The following is a 12015-nucleotide window of genomic DNA, read 5'->3' on the forward strand; positions in this document are numbered from 1 at the left end:
CACTGGGAGTGAGATCCTAGCGAGCCACTTGCTGTGACGCAGCCTGTAGTACCTGGACACAGGATGCATTCATGGCCAGTTTACAAAACCGTGGAAGGCTTGGAGGGTGTGTCTGCTGGTCCTTAAATTAAGTCTTAGCAGACAGCTGTGCAAGCCCCGATTCTCGCAGACCCTGGTTCCCTGTCCTTAGAGACCAGATACTTCTGCGCCCCTGAGACCACCCCCAGGGCTGGTTGCTGGGCCCCCACCCACCCACCTGGCTACCCTCAGCCTTCAGGGCCGGAGCCCGTGCTGGCGGCACTGAGGTCTCCGCTCTCCTGCTGGCAGCGCCCCTTCTCCAGCCATCCTTGTCGCCCTGCGGTGCTGTGTGCTCCCAGCATCTTCTCCCCCTACAGTGCAAGTTAACAGCTGTGTTTAATATTAATTTTCTTTGTTGCTTTCATCTGTTTTAGTTTTGTTACTCCAGTTAACATTCTTTTGTTCTTTGAGTCAGGTTATAAAATTTTTAACATGAGTCTTTCTAGGTGTTAAAGGGCCAGTGGGCTGTTAATAAAAATAATCCACTAGGCTGACAAGCATCCAACAGTAGTTGCTACTAATAACCATTAAAATTTGAGGATAAATTAAAATTGAAACTACAGTAAGAAATTTTAGCTCTCTTTCCTTAAGTGATAACTAGCAAACAAAAAAAACAAGGTAAAGGTTTCAAATGACAAGTAACAGGCTTGGTTTTTGACACGTAGATAATGTTAGAACTCTATAAACAACAAATGAGTACACATCTCTCCGAACACCAGTGAACGGTGGCAGACGCCGTGTACTTGGCCACTTAGAAGTGCCTCCAGCACCCATGGAGCTGGCACGGGCTGCTGCTTTGCCCTCCCTCCGTCTCACACTGGGGTTTTTTGGGGCTAGGAGTTTCTACCTGGCCCTCTATAAGCAGATGAGCTTCCTGGAGAAGAGGGGCTGTCCACGCACGGCCCTGGAGTACTGCAAACTCATTCTGAGCCTGGAGCCCGACGAGGACCCCCTGTGCATGCTGCTGCTCATCGACCACCTGGCCTTACGTGCCCGCAACTATGAGTACCTGATCCGCCTCTTTGAGGAGTGGGAGGTGGGTGTGAGCCACCGCGTCTCTCCCTTGGTTCAGGGGTATGCGCCCAAGGGGCTATTGGTGATGACTTGGCAAGGTTCTCTCCCTTGCCACCACCGTGGAGGCGTCTTCCTGGAGGGTGTCCAGCAACCTCACGTCAGAATCTGTAATGGGAGCACAGGTGTGTGAGAGAGAAAAGATGGAGGAGACCTAGAGGCCACCATCACAGGTAGACCAGGTAGGGGGTCCTGGATGCCAGCGTGCAGTGCACACACTCGGGTAACAGGAAGGCTGGGCCTGGACCCTGAGTGCAGGCAAAATGCCAGGTAGGTGCATGTCTGCACCTGGCCAGTCACCTGCACAGGGGCAGGTTGGCACGTGGGTGCTTGGGTGCTGGCAGTGCGGAGGGCACGTCGGGTCTGAGGACTTAGCACAACCAGAGAATGTGAAATTGCAGCGATTTGCAGCATCACTACTGCTGAAAGCATAGTATTTCAGACATATTGGGTTAAATAAAGTGCATGAAAATTAATTTCACTTATTTTTTAATGTGGCTACTAGGAAGTTTGAAGTGCAGCATGTGGTTTGTACTGTTTGTTAGACTGGCTGCTCCAGAAGGACACAGTCTAGCAGGGGCAGAACTGAGGATAGGAAGGCGCTGGTGGCTTCTTTTTTCCCTCTATTTCTGTGCTTGAAATTTTTCACAGCAGGTGTTCATGTCTTATCTATATAATTGAAAACTGGATACATGAAACGTTTTGATTTATGTCATGTTTAGTGTAGCTGGCTGAGGAACCTCACCTCTAGAGATCTAGTTTATAGAAATTGACAGAGATCACACTGCATTCACGACGGGAGCCTCCGAGGTCCACAGGTGGGGATCTGGAGGCCGTGCCTGACGGCCTGTGAGGTGGCCGCGCCCCACGTTAGCAGGAAGGACGTGGCGGGTTGTGTGCCTACGGTACACGCATATGCAGAAAACAGCGAGAAAATCCCTCCGATGTGGCCTCCCAGGGTGGTCAGAGTAAAGGCGACTTTCGGATTTGCTGCCAAGTAGTTGCTAAATTCTCCCAATCGAGTGAGCACTGACGACGCCATTTCCAAAGCTGAGCTTGTCACAAGGGGCCTCGGCCTCGGCCTGCCAGGGCCTCTGGCTCGCTGCTGTGGCTTCACTCATCTGACTCGATTCCCTCAGCTTGTCAACTCCTCCGCACACCCTCCCTCGTCCCCTTAGTTTTCTTTTCCATATGCAGAGAGAAGCAGACGGCAGGGGATATTCCACCACACCTCACACCTCGTTCGGCTGCTTCCAGCTGGGAAGTTCACCCTCAAGGCCCCCAACTTTGTGTCTCCACCCCTGTAGGCTCATCGGAACCTGTCCCAGCTCCCCAATTTTGCCTTCTCCGTCCCGTTGGCGTACTTCCTGCTGAGCCAGCAGGCAGACCTCCCTGAACCCGAGCTTGGCTCCGTGAGGGAGAAAGCCTCCCTGCTGATCCGGCAGGCGCTCACCATGTTTCCTGGAGGTGGGTGCTGCAGGCCCTGGGGCGGGGGGCGGCCCTGCAGGGAATGCCGTCATCGCATGTGCTGCGTTCACAGAGAGGTGGAGTTAGGGCCTTGTCCTGCGTGACATCGGCAGCATTTGAAGCTGAACATGAGTTAGAGCTGAATTTGGGTTTTAGGATAAGTCTCTACATAGTGACAGTTTGCTTGAGAAAGTTGGTCATCTGGAGGAGAGGATGTGGTCTTTTCCGGGAGAGAGAAAGGAGCTTAGCAGAGCACAGGAGGTAAGACGGAGAGTGCAAGGCTATGGCAGGTTAAGCAGTGGGGTGGGGTGGGGGGGTGGGGTTGGGGTCTGGACACCAGCGGACCGTGTTGTCTTTACCTCAGAGGTTCTCATGACATGCAGGCCCGGGGCAGGGTTGTGGCCTGGGTCTCAGTGGGTCTGGCAGCAGCCCCACGTCCCCTCGAGTTGTTGGCACGTGGGCTGCTGGTATCAGCAGTAGGGGCTCGAGGGCCTGCAGCCTGAGGTAGTGGGCCATGGAACTGGGGGGACAGATGGGCTTGCATCCTGCAGAGGGGGCACTCGGGGCCTGTCAGAATTGTCACCTGCCACGTGCCAGACAAATCCTGTCTATGAGCCGAGCCCAGGGCTGGGGACGCAGTCTATCTTAGAGGGTGGTCCATGCTAGGGTAGGGAAACGGGGAGGGGGTCATATTGTAGAGACAGGTTAGGAATGGGGTACCCCCAAGAGGAGGGGGCTGCCCCAGTTGCGGGCAATGGGGGAGACCTGGGGCCAGGCGCAGAGGCATGGTGGGGTGTGTTGCAGGTTCCAGGACTGACCCTCGGTGCCCTGGGGGTGGAGTCCAGGGCTGGGTGGTGGCAGGCCCAGGGCTGCCCTGTCCCTTACCGGGTGAGGGCGCCTCAGGCTGGGGCATTGTCGTGAGCCCCAGAAGCCCTTGTGGGCGAGTGTTGGAGCCCCTTGTGCATCGAGCCAGGTGGGCACACCGAGGGAGGCTTGGTTTGCCTGCCTGCTGGTAGATTGTTTTGGAATTGGCACTGGGGCTGCCTGGGGTCCGTCTGGACAGCCACACACTCGCCAGCTGGCCCAGCTCCCAACCCGCGATCCCTGAGGTCACCTACGCTGACACAGTTCGTTGGGGTACCCAGGCCAAGCAGAGATGACCCCATGCTACCTGGCAGAGTCTGGGGGTCCAAAGCAGAGAGTTTGTAGCAGTTCTTGACAGGGACTTATCCTTCTGTTTACCTTCTTGACTTTACAAAGTAAAACCTGAATAACAGGAAAAGCTTCACCACTTCCTGTTCAGGGACTGGCTAGGCCACCTGTGGTAGATTCCAGGGGTCCCCAGTGTTTGGGGGAAACACACAGCCCCTCCGTCCTGGAATCTGCCCTGAGTGGCCTGGCCCCGAACACCCCCAGGGGTGCCACAGAGCGGGTCGGTGGCCCCTTTGCACCCGGATGTCTCCTCTGGCCCTCGGCACCAGCTCCAGCCATCCTGAGCCTGGACGACAGGGGACGCCCAGGAGCACCTGGTCCTGGCTTGGGGAGACCTCTGCCCCCGGACAGGAACTCGGGGTGCATGGGCAGCGCCACAGCTCCAGGCCTCTGCTTCCCCACAGTTCTCATGCCCTTGCTGGAGGTACTGCAAGCGTGCGGGCCGGACCATCACGGTCTTCTAGTCATCGCTTCTTTGGACCCGATGCCGAAATCAGGTAAGGATGGAAGGCGGGGCGGGGGCAGGGCCCTTAGGCATGTCCGCTCCTCTGGGGGTGCTCCGTGGGGCACCACGCCCCCCTTGTGTGGACGGTGCAGGAAGGAGCTGGGCACCTGCCCCAAAAGCCTCCAAAATTTGTCCTAAATGCCAGCATTCCATGAAAACTCACATGGGAAGCCAGCCAGTTTCCTGTACACACACAGATACGTACTCTTTGCATGCTTTTAGAGTTTGCATGAAGTAATAAGTACTCCTAAGGAACGCACACAAACCTGCAGAAGCACGTACATGTGCCCACCACCCACATGGGAGCTGGAGGGTCCCTCTGGGCAGCTTCCTCCCCCCAGGCTGTGGGGTATGTCCATGTTGCCCCCGTGGGGGTGCCTGCATGGCCTCTCTGCCCACCAGCCTCGAGGGAGGTGCTCCGGCCGGGTTGGGGGGCTGTGTTGAGGCTGGACCCCCCGACTCCACTCACGGGCTGTTCTCCCACAGCCAGCCCCCTGCCCTGAGCCAGCTGGTAAGCCTCTACCTGGGCAGATCACACTTCCTCTGGAAAGAGCCTGCCACCATGAGCTGGCTGGAGGAGAACGTGCGTGCAGTTCTGCAGGCAGTGGATGCTGGGGACCCCGCCGTGGACGCCTGTGAGGGCAGGTGAGTCGGCGTGGCCTGGCTGGGGGCGAGACGCAGTGGCCTTTGGCCCCCTCTCCCGGGTCCCTCCTCAAGGGTACGAGTCCTCTGTCGGCGAGTCTGACTGGCTCTGGGGTGCCCCTCAGTCTCTGTGGAAGGTCCCAGACATGCAGACACGGGCTTATGTGCGTGGTAACGCAGGATTCCGTCACCCGTCCATGGCTGTCAAAGGCGACAGCAACTGTGAAGCGTTTTCTTCTGGTAGGGCCTTGTCTTGGCGTTGGCTTGGTGGCACCTCACTCCCACCAGCCCTGGGGGGATGAGGGCCCTTCCCCCCGGCAGAGCTGCCAGCCACTCACAGCCAGCCCAGGGCGCTCACTGCATGGGGGTCCTGGCAGCCCCTCGCTTCCTGCCTGTCGGATCGTGTTGCTCAGCCTGACGAGTGACGGCTTGGTGACAACCTGCCTCTTCCTGGGGGCCTGGCTGTGCCTGCAACAGCCGGCTCGTCGGGGAGAGCGAGCATCGCCACCCCAAGCCCCCAGAGCATGTGTGCAGATACCCACCATTCATGGGCCCCCATGCAGTGTGGAGAGGCAAGGAGCTGTGCTGGCCTGTGCTGCTCACGCTGCAGCCACAGCTCCTCTGGGGCCTTTTCGAGCACAATGTCTGGTCTGACACCAGCACCTGTGTGTGAGAAACAGTGGCAGTGGCAGCACCATGTGGCTTGTGTAGATGAGTGTGATGAGCCTTTGGGCCGTGGCTGCCACTGTCCCCATCTCTGGATGAGGAGACCTGGTCCCGGGTCAAAGCCTGGGGTCCAGAGTCTGCCGTCACCTCAGGCTAGGCCGCTCCACACGGAGAGACCAGAGGAAGAGCCCCCTGTGCTGTGGGGCAGGGGCTTCTTGGGGCTGGTGGGCTCTGGCTTGTGCTGGCATAGCAGCTGCTGTTCAATCTGTTCTCCCGGCCTTAGGCGGAAGGTGCTCTACCAGCGGGCCACCCAGGAACATCCACCGCCATGTGATCCTCTCCGAGGTCAAGGAGGCTGTTGCTGCCCTGCCCCCGGTAAGGGAGAGCCCAGCTGTGGAGCTTTGTGTGGGTGGCCACGTGCATGCACAGCCCCCCTGCCCCGAGCAGCTGACGTGCAGGTGTGCAGCCAGGGCTTGTGGGCACAGAACAGGGCTGAGCTTCAGCTGCAGGGGATAGCACCATGCCTGCCGCTGCCCGTGTCCCCTTGGGGCTTGGCACACAAAGCCAGGCTCTTGGACTTACCTGGAGGGGGTGTCTTGGCAAGTCACCTTGTCACCAGGCTGCTCTGAGGATAGGTGTGTGGTGCCTTCGCTGGCCCCTGGCTGCCCTCCTGCTGCATGCTGTGTGTGTGTGTCGAGTACTCGATGTGTTAGGTTAACGTAAGAGGAAACCTGGCTTTTAAGAACATAAAGGGGAATTTTATGCCAATATAAAGGGGTAAGGGGCAGGGTGGTGGTGAAGGTGGAGATGGAACAAGATCAGCTCTTCCACTGAGGAGGCCCGGGGTCCTGCGTAGCCTCTGTGCCGACCTTAACATTCAGGCCCAGCAAGCAGCTCAGACCCCACAGGACTCCAGGGGTGTGGCGCAGGTCGGGAGCAGGAGCACACGGGAGTGTGTCCCTCCTAAGGGCTCAGGGACTGGAGGAGGTGACAGCACCTGCCCCCCCTTCTGCTTTGGGAGAGGCATTTTGGAGTGGAGAGCTGAGGGTGGGGGGCAGCTGGGGCCCAGCTCTGTTTCATGTGCACGTCTTGACACGCTATGCCAATGTCGTGGCTGGTGTGGGGCCTTGTCCACTGCCCCTCACGCTCCCACCTGTGGCTTAAGCACAGCCACTCAGCGGGCAGGCATCCAAACTGTCCCCACCCACTCACCCAGAGCTCCTTGGTAGACTCTGCCAGCCCTGCGGCCGTCCCCCAGATGAGTCCAGCCCAAGACGGAACTGTTGAAAGGCTGTGTGTGGGGTGGGGCAGGGAGGCCCCCAGCAGCCCTCCGTAGCGTTTCTGTTTTGTGTCCCATTCTGAAGGACGTGACCACACAGTCTGTGATGGGCTTCGACCCTCTGCCTCCTCTGGACACCATCTATTCCTACGTCCGACCTGAGAGGTACCTGCCACCTCCCACCTTGCTCTCTCCTCAGTTCTGGGGTTGGTGCTTTGGGGCTCACATGCAGGAGGTCAGATGCAGGTGGAGTAGCTTTTGCAGGCTGATTTCTTTCACTTACTCATTTAATGCCTCAGGTTCCATAGCAGGTGCTAGAAATACACTGGGAAGCAAAAGTGACACCTGCCTCTGCTCTTGTGGAGTCTACAGGGCAGTAGGGCAAACAGACATTAACTACAGAGTCCAGAAATAAATATGGAAGCAGAACTATTACAGGAAGCTGTGCTAAGGCAAGAGTGTGGGATGCGTCCATGAGAGGAAACGGCAGTTCACCGAGGCATGAAGGATGGCTGTGCCTGAGCCACGGACAGCGAGGGGAAGGCTGCCAGTGTTCAGGCGGAAGAGCCCACATGTGCAGAGGCTCTGTGCAAGGAGCAGCATGGCGTGTCGGAGAACTGAGAGGAGGCCCCTGTGGCTGGCCCAGAGCGAGGGGGCCTTCAGGCATAAGATGAGGTGGAAGCACAGCAGAGCCTCACCCTATAGGCTGCACCTGTGTGAATGGCCTTCAGACTCTGGGCCATTGAGGGGCCTCTTTTTGTCCTTTCTGTCCTTTAAAGCCGAGTAATCGCCTTACCCACAGCAGCAGGTCTCAGAGGCATTGTCACCGACCATTTCCCGTTGCAGGGAGCATGTGCTTTCCAAACTTGGAAGAACATCTTTTGTAGAGTGAAGTCCATTTTTTCTACTTAGTTTTTTTTTTGTAAAACTTGGGCTACATGTTCATGGGAGAGTTAAATTCTCCAGTAGGTTAAGATGCAAAATATTAATGTCATTGGGTTCAAAGAAAGATGACCCAGCTGATGCCGTCTTGGACACTGCAGCACTCAGGAGTCACTGTGGCACTTTTCTGATGCTGGGCTTTGTTCCCTTCTGAGTCTTCCTCAGACCACAGGCTTTCACCCTCCTCGGAGCTTCTCCAGTGTAGGGTCCTGCCGGGTCTCGTAGAGCTGGGCTGCAGTGCCACACTTCACCTGTAGGGGTTGCCACTTAACACACGCCCTGGATCTTCTCTTTACATGAGTAGCTTACATGCTCTCAGTTCTTTCAGTGCTGAAGAAAACGCTGAACAACAGTTTCCCTTAAACCTGGCTGTGAAGGACTCCTTGGTAGACTCTGCCAGCCCTGCGGCAGTCTACCCTGAGCCAGTAGGGGGTTTTCCCTGCTGGGGGAGACGGGGGAAAGGGGACAGGAGGTGACTGCGGGGCGTCGGGAGCTGGGTTGGTTCCCTAGAAAGTGTTGGCCCAGTTTTGTTTCCTGACCTCTCTTGGTGTTCTCTTCCAGGTTAAGTCCTGTCAGCCACGGAAACACAATTGCTCTCTTCTTCCGGTCGCTATTGCCAAATTACACCATGGAGGTACGTTGTTCCAGCCGTAACTCCAGCCACCCCCTGGCCTCTCCCTGCTAAATGCACGTGGGCTCCCTGCGTGGACGTGTGCTGCCCCTGCTGGGAGCCAGGCTGGGGCGGGAGACCCAGCCTCGTCCTGGTCACCTGAGACCACCCGTGGCGGCCAAGGCAGCCAGCTCAACCCTCAGGGCCGGGCATGGGCCCACCCTGGGATTTGGTCCCCCAGGGGGTCCCTCAGGCTCTCGCCCACCTGTGCACGGCCCCTGGGTTCTTGCTCAGACGCATTTCACCGCTGCAGGGGGAGAGGCCGGAGGAGGGCGTGGCAGGGGCCCTGAACCGCAACCAGGGCTTGAACCGGCTGATGCTGGCCGTGCGTGACATGATGGCCAACTTCCACTTCAATGACCTGGAGGCTGCGCGCGAGGAGAACCTGGATGGTGAAGGGGAGTGGGACTGAGCGCCCGGATGCCACGTCTTCAAATGCTGTAAAATTATGTTCCTGATTCTTGCTCTGGTTGAAGCTGATCAGTTCCCTGAAGTAGAAACGCTGGATGTATCGCTGGCTTGCCCTTTCCTATAAATGTAACGGGACATGCCCTGCTGCAGAGTGAGCCCTTCTTTCCCAGGGTTGGGGTCCACGCCTCACGGTGAGGCTGGCGGAGGCTTTGGTAACCTCCCCTAATGTAACAGAAGGGAACGCGAGGTCCAGACAGGTAGGGTCAGTGCTGGGGTGGGTCTGGCTGTGAGTCCACCCTGCACGGCTGCTGTCGCCCTCCATCTGCTCTGGACCTAGCCCCGGACACAAGCCCCTCAGCCCTTCCCTGTTGCTGCTTCATCCTCTGGAATTGAATACTGGGGAGCAGGGAAGGGCTCCCTGGGGATTCCAGCGCAGTCTGTGCTCAGTGTCAGGAGCCCCTCGGGCGTTTCTGGGGTGTAAGGGGCGGGGCCTTCCTCTTTAGAACCTGGAGCAATCACCCCAAGGACCCAGGGCCTTCCCAGGAGCCGGACTTGGGCATCATGGGGCTTTTGGCCATAAGCCACAGACAAAATCTGTCCAATTTAATAAATAAATTTTATTGGAAAAGCTCAGGGTAGTACCCAGAGTTGTGGGGCAGCTTGAGAGGTAGCTTTTGGAAAGGATACCAGCCTGGACAGCCTGGGAGCCCTCGACCGGAGTACCCACCCAGGAGAGCTCATCGGCCCAGCGGGTCCTGACACACGTGGTTGATGGCTGGAACAAGCCCACACCCCCAACTCAGAGCAAACCGGGGTGCTGCTGTCAGAGGCCACAACTCGGCATGAGCTGCATGCAGTCCGGGGCTGAGCTGCCCCAGGCACCTCTTGGGGCCTTGAGCTTTGACTCCGGAGCACCCAGCAGGAAGGAGTGGGGTTGGGGTGGGTGCAGCCCACAAGCTCCAGGGATCTTTGGCCCCTGGCCCCAGAGAAACCCAGAAACCCCACTCACTTGTTGCCAGATTCCTTCCCAGATGCCGGCACCTTCCTGGGGCCCAGGGAGACCCATGAGAGGATGGCTTCGGCAGCTCTCCACTGGGCTGGGGGCAGAGCCCAGGGACACCCCGTTCTTGTCCCCAGACCTCGGGGCTGTGGCCATGCCTCCTTGTCCCTCTCCCAGGGAACGGGGCTGTGTCCTCCTTGCTCACCATGGGGCTTCCTGACTGCCGAGCTTCCTTCCCAGGGGTAGGAGGCTAATTGAGCCTGTGGGTGCAGGTGATGCTGCACCTGGGCCAGCAGGAGCATCTGTTGGAGCCTTGTCCTGCTCCCAGCTCCAGGGAGCACATGTGATTGGGTGATCCCACTGCCGGGGCCACATGTCCCTGTCTTTCTTTGCAGCTGGGACGGCCGAGCCGTGAGCTTGGCCAGTGGAACGCGCGGGCCTGCTGGGGTCTTTGGGGAAAGGCTTTGGCAAGGGAGCTTGCCTGACCTGCCCCTTTTAGTTTTAAATCTGACCAAAAGGGTGTAATGAGTGGAGCTGCAGCAGCCACCCTGTGATGGGCACTGAGGAGCTTTAAAATGAAGGGCTGGGGATAGTAGAGCAGAAAGAATAAAACCCCTCTCCTTCAGCCTTGCTGGCCTGGGAGACAACAGAGTGGTCGTGGGACCAGCCGGTTGTATTTCTGAGGGGGAAAGGCTGGCCAGGCCCCTTGGTTCAGCTGCTCAGAGGCTCAGCCCCAGCGAGAGGCAGTGGGTGGGATTGCATATCAGTGAAGCCTTCCACCAAGTCAGGCCACCCCAGGGTCTTGGACAGAGTGGGCACAGAAAATCTCAGCCATCTTCCCCTCCTGTGCTCAAAGGGAAGGAGGGCCCCAAACCAAGGCGAGGCTGGGTGCAGACTGCCCCAGGGCCTTGGCAGCGTCTGCCCTCCAAGCCCCACCCAGACAGCACCGAGGGGCACAGGGAACCCTTTCTGTCCTCGTGGTCCCTTCACGTGTGGCACTCTTATCTGGGAACTGGGCTGGAGACAAGCTGGTCAAGTTCTCTGAAGGTAGCACGTGCCCTGCAGGAAACAAAATGACAGTGGGAGGGGGTGGCAGAGGGGCAGCAGTGCCAAGGCCCGGGAGCCACAGTGCTGGTTACATGAGAGCCAGCTCTCCCCGCCCCCCTGGCAGGGCAGGTTTCCCCCGCCTGGAGGCTGTTTCTCCTGGGGGGTACCGAGACATAATCAGCCATGGGGTTAGCTGTGACTTCATCTGGGTATCTCCCCCGTAGCCCTAGCTCAGCTATTGTCTTCCTCCCTGTGGGCATCCAGTGCGAACCAAGACAAGCCCCCTGAAGCGGGGTCGCTCCCTTTCCAGGCCTACCCACTGGTTCTTTCTGGAAGAGGCTGTGTCCACATCTCATGCTCTTGGAAGTCCTGGTCTTGGAGGAGGGGGCTGGGGCCAAAGTGTCCGCCTCACAGAGGCCTCGTTCATGGGGCATGGCTACTTGGGGCACCCCCTCCTGTGAGTCCAGAGGCTTCTCAGTCTGGCCGGACTCACTCTGCCCCCAGAGGAGGTGCTAGGCCTTGGGGAGGGTCCACAGACCCCACGTGGCAGGGACAGTGATACCAGCCGTGTCCTGTCCCCAAGGTGCCCACCTCCTTCAGCTGTGGCTCTGCCTCCCACAGTCATGCCCCAGGGGGTTCCTGATGGGTGGGTGGGCACGAAAGCTTGGGAGGCAAAATGCTGGGTGGTGCGCAGCTGCCTGGGGGAGTACTGGACACTCCTGGGCACTGCGGGAACTGGCACGCTGGCACCTCTGGTTTGGAAGATGGTTTGGCAGAATCCATTAAAGCTGAAGATGCCTTTGGCAGCACAGTTCCACTCTCGGGATCATCAGTGGAAATGTGTGCCAGTGTTTACAAGACTGGTGGGCATGGAAGCCACCCAAATGCCCACCGTGGCTGCGGGAGGAAGGACGTTGGCATCGCCCCCAAGACACACACACTGATTCTCTTTAAATGAGGCTCGAAAGGAGACACGGTTAGCCCAGGGTGGTGGCACCTCATGGGGCTGCGCCAGGCTGCATGTT

At 58.2% G+C, this 12015-nt stretch overlaps 1 protein-coding gene across 1 annotated transcript in view; it reads left to right on the forward strand.

Annotated features, from left to right (window-relative positions):
* The window catches only part of TCF25 (transcription factor 25), a 33841-nt gene extending 24752 nt beyond the window's left edge, over window positions 1-9089 (forward strand). Inside the window, 10 exon segments of the mRNA XM_037816442.1 lie at window positions 916-1114; window positions 2457-2616; window positions 4233-4255; window positions 4258-4325; window positions 4820-4978; window positions 5925-5949; window positions 5951-6016; window positions 7006-7085; window positions 8424-8496; window positions 8786-9089. Coding sequence (XP_037672370.1) covers window positions 916-1114; window positions 2457-2616; window positions 4233-4255; window positions 4258-4325; window positions 4820-4978; window positions 5925-5949; window positions 5951-6016; window positions 7006-7085; window positions 8424-8496; window positions 8786-8944 — 1012 coding nt within the window. The 3' untranslated portion in view covers window positions 8945-9089.
* Window positions 9090-12015: the final 2926 nt, after the last annotated feature.

Source organism: Choloepus didactylus, chromosome 22 (genome assembly GCF_015220235.1).
Source record: "Choloepus didactylus isolate mChoDid1 chromosome 22, mChoDid1.pri, whole genome shotgun sequence".
NCBI lineage: Eukaryota > Metazoa > Chordata > Mammalia > Pilosa > Megalonychidae > Choloepus > Choloepus didactylus.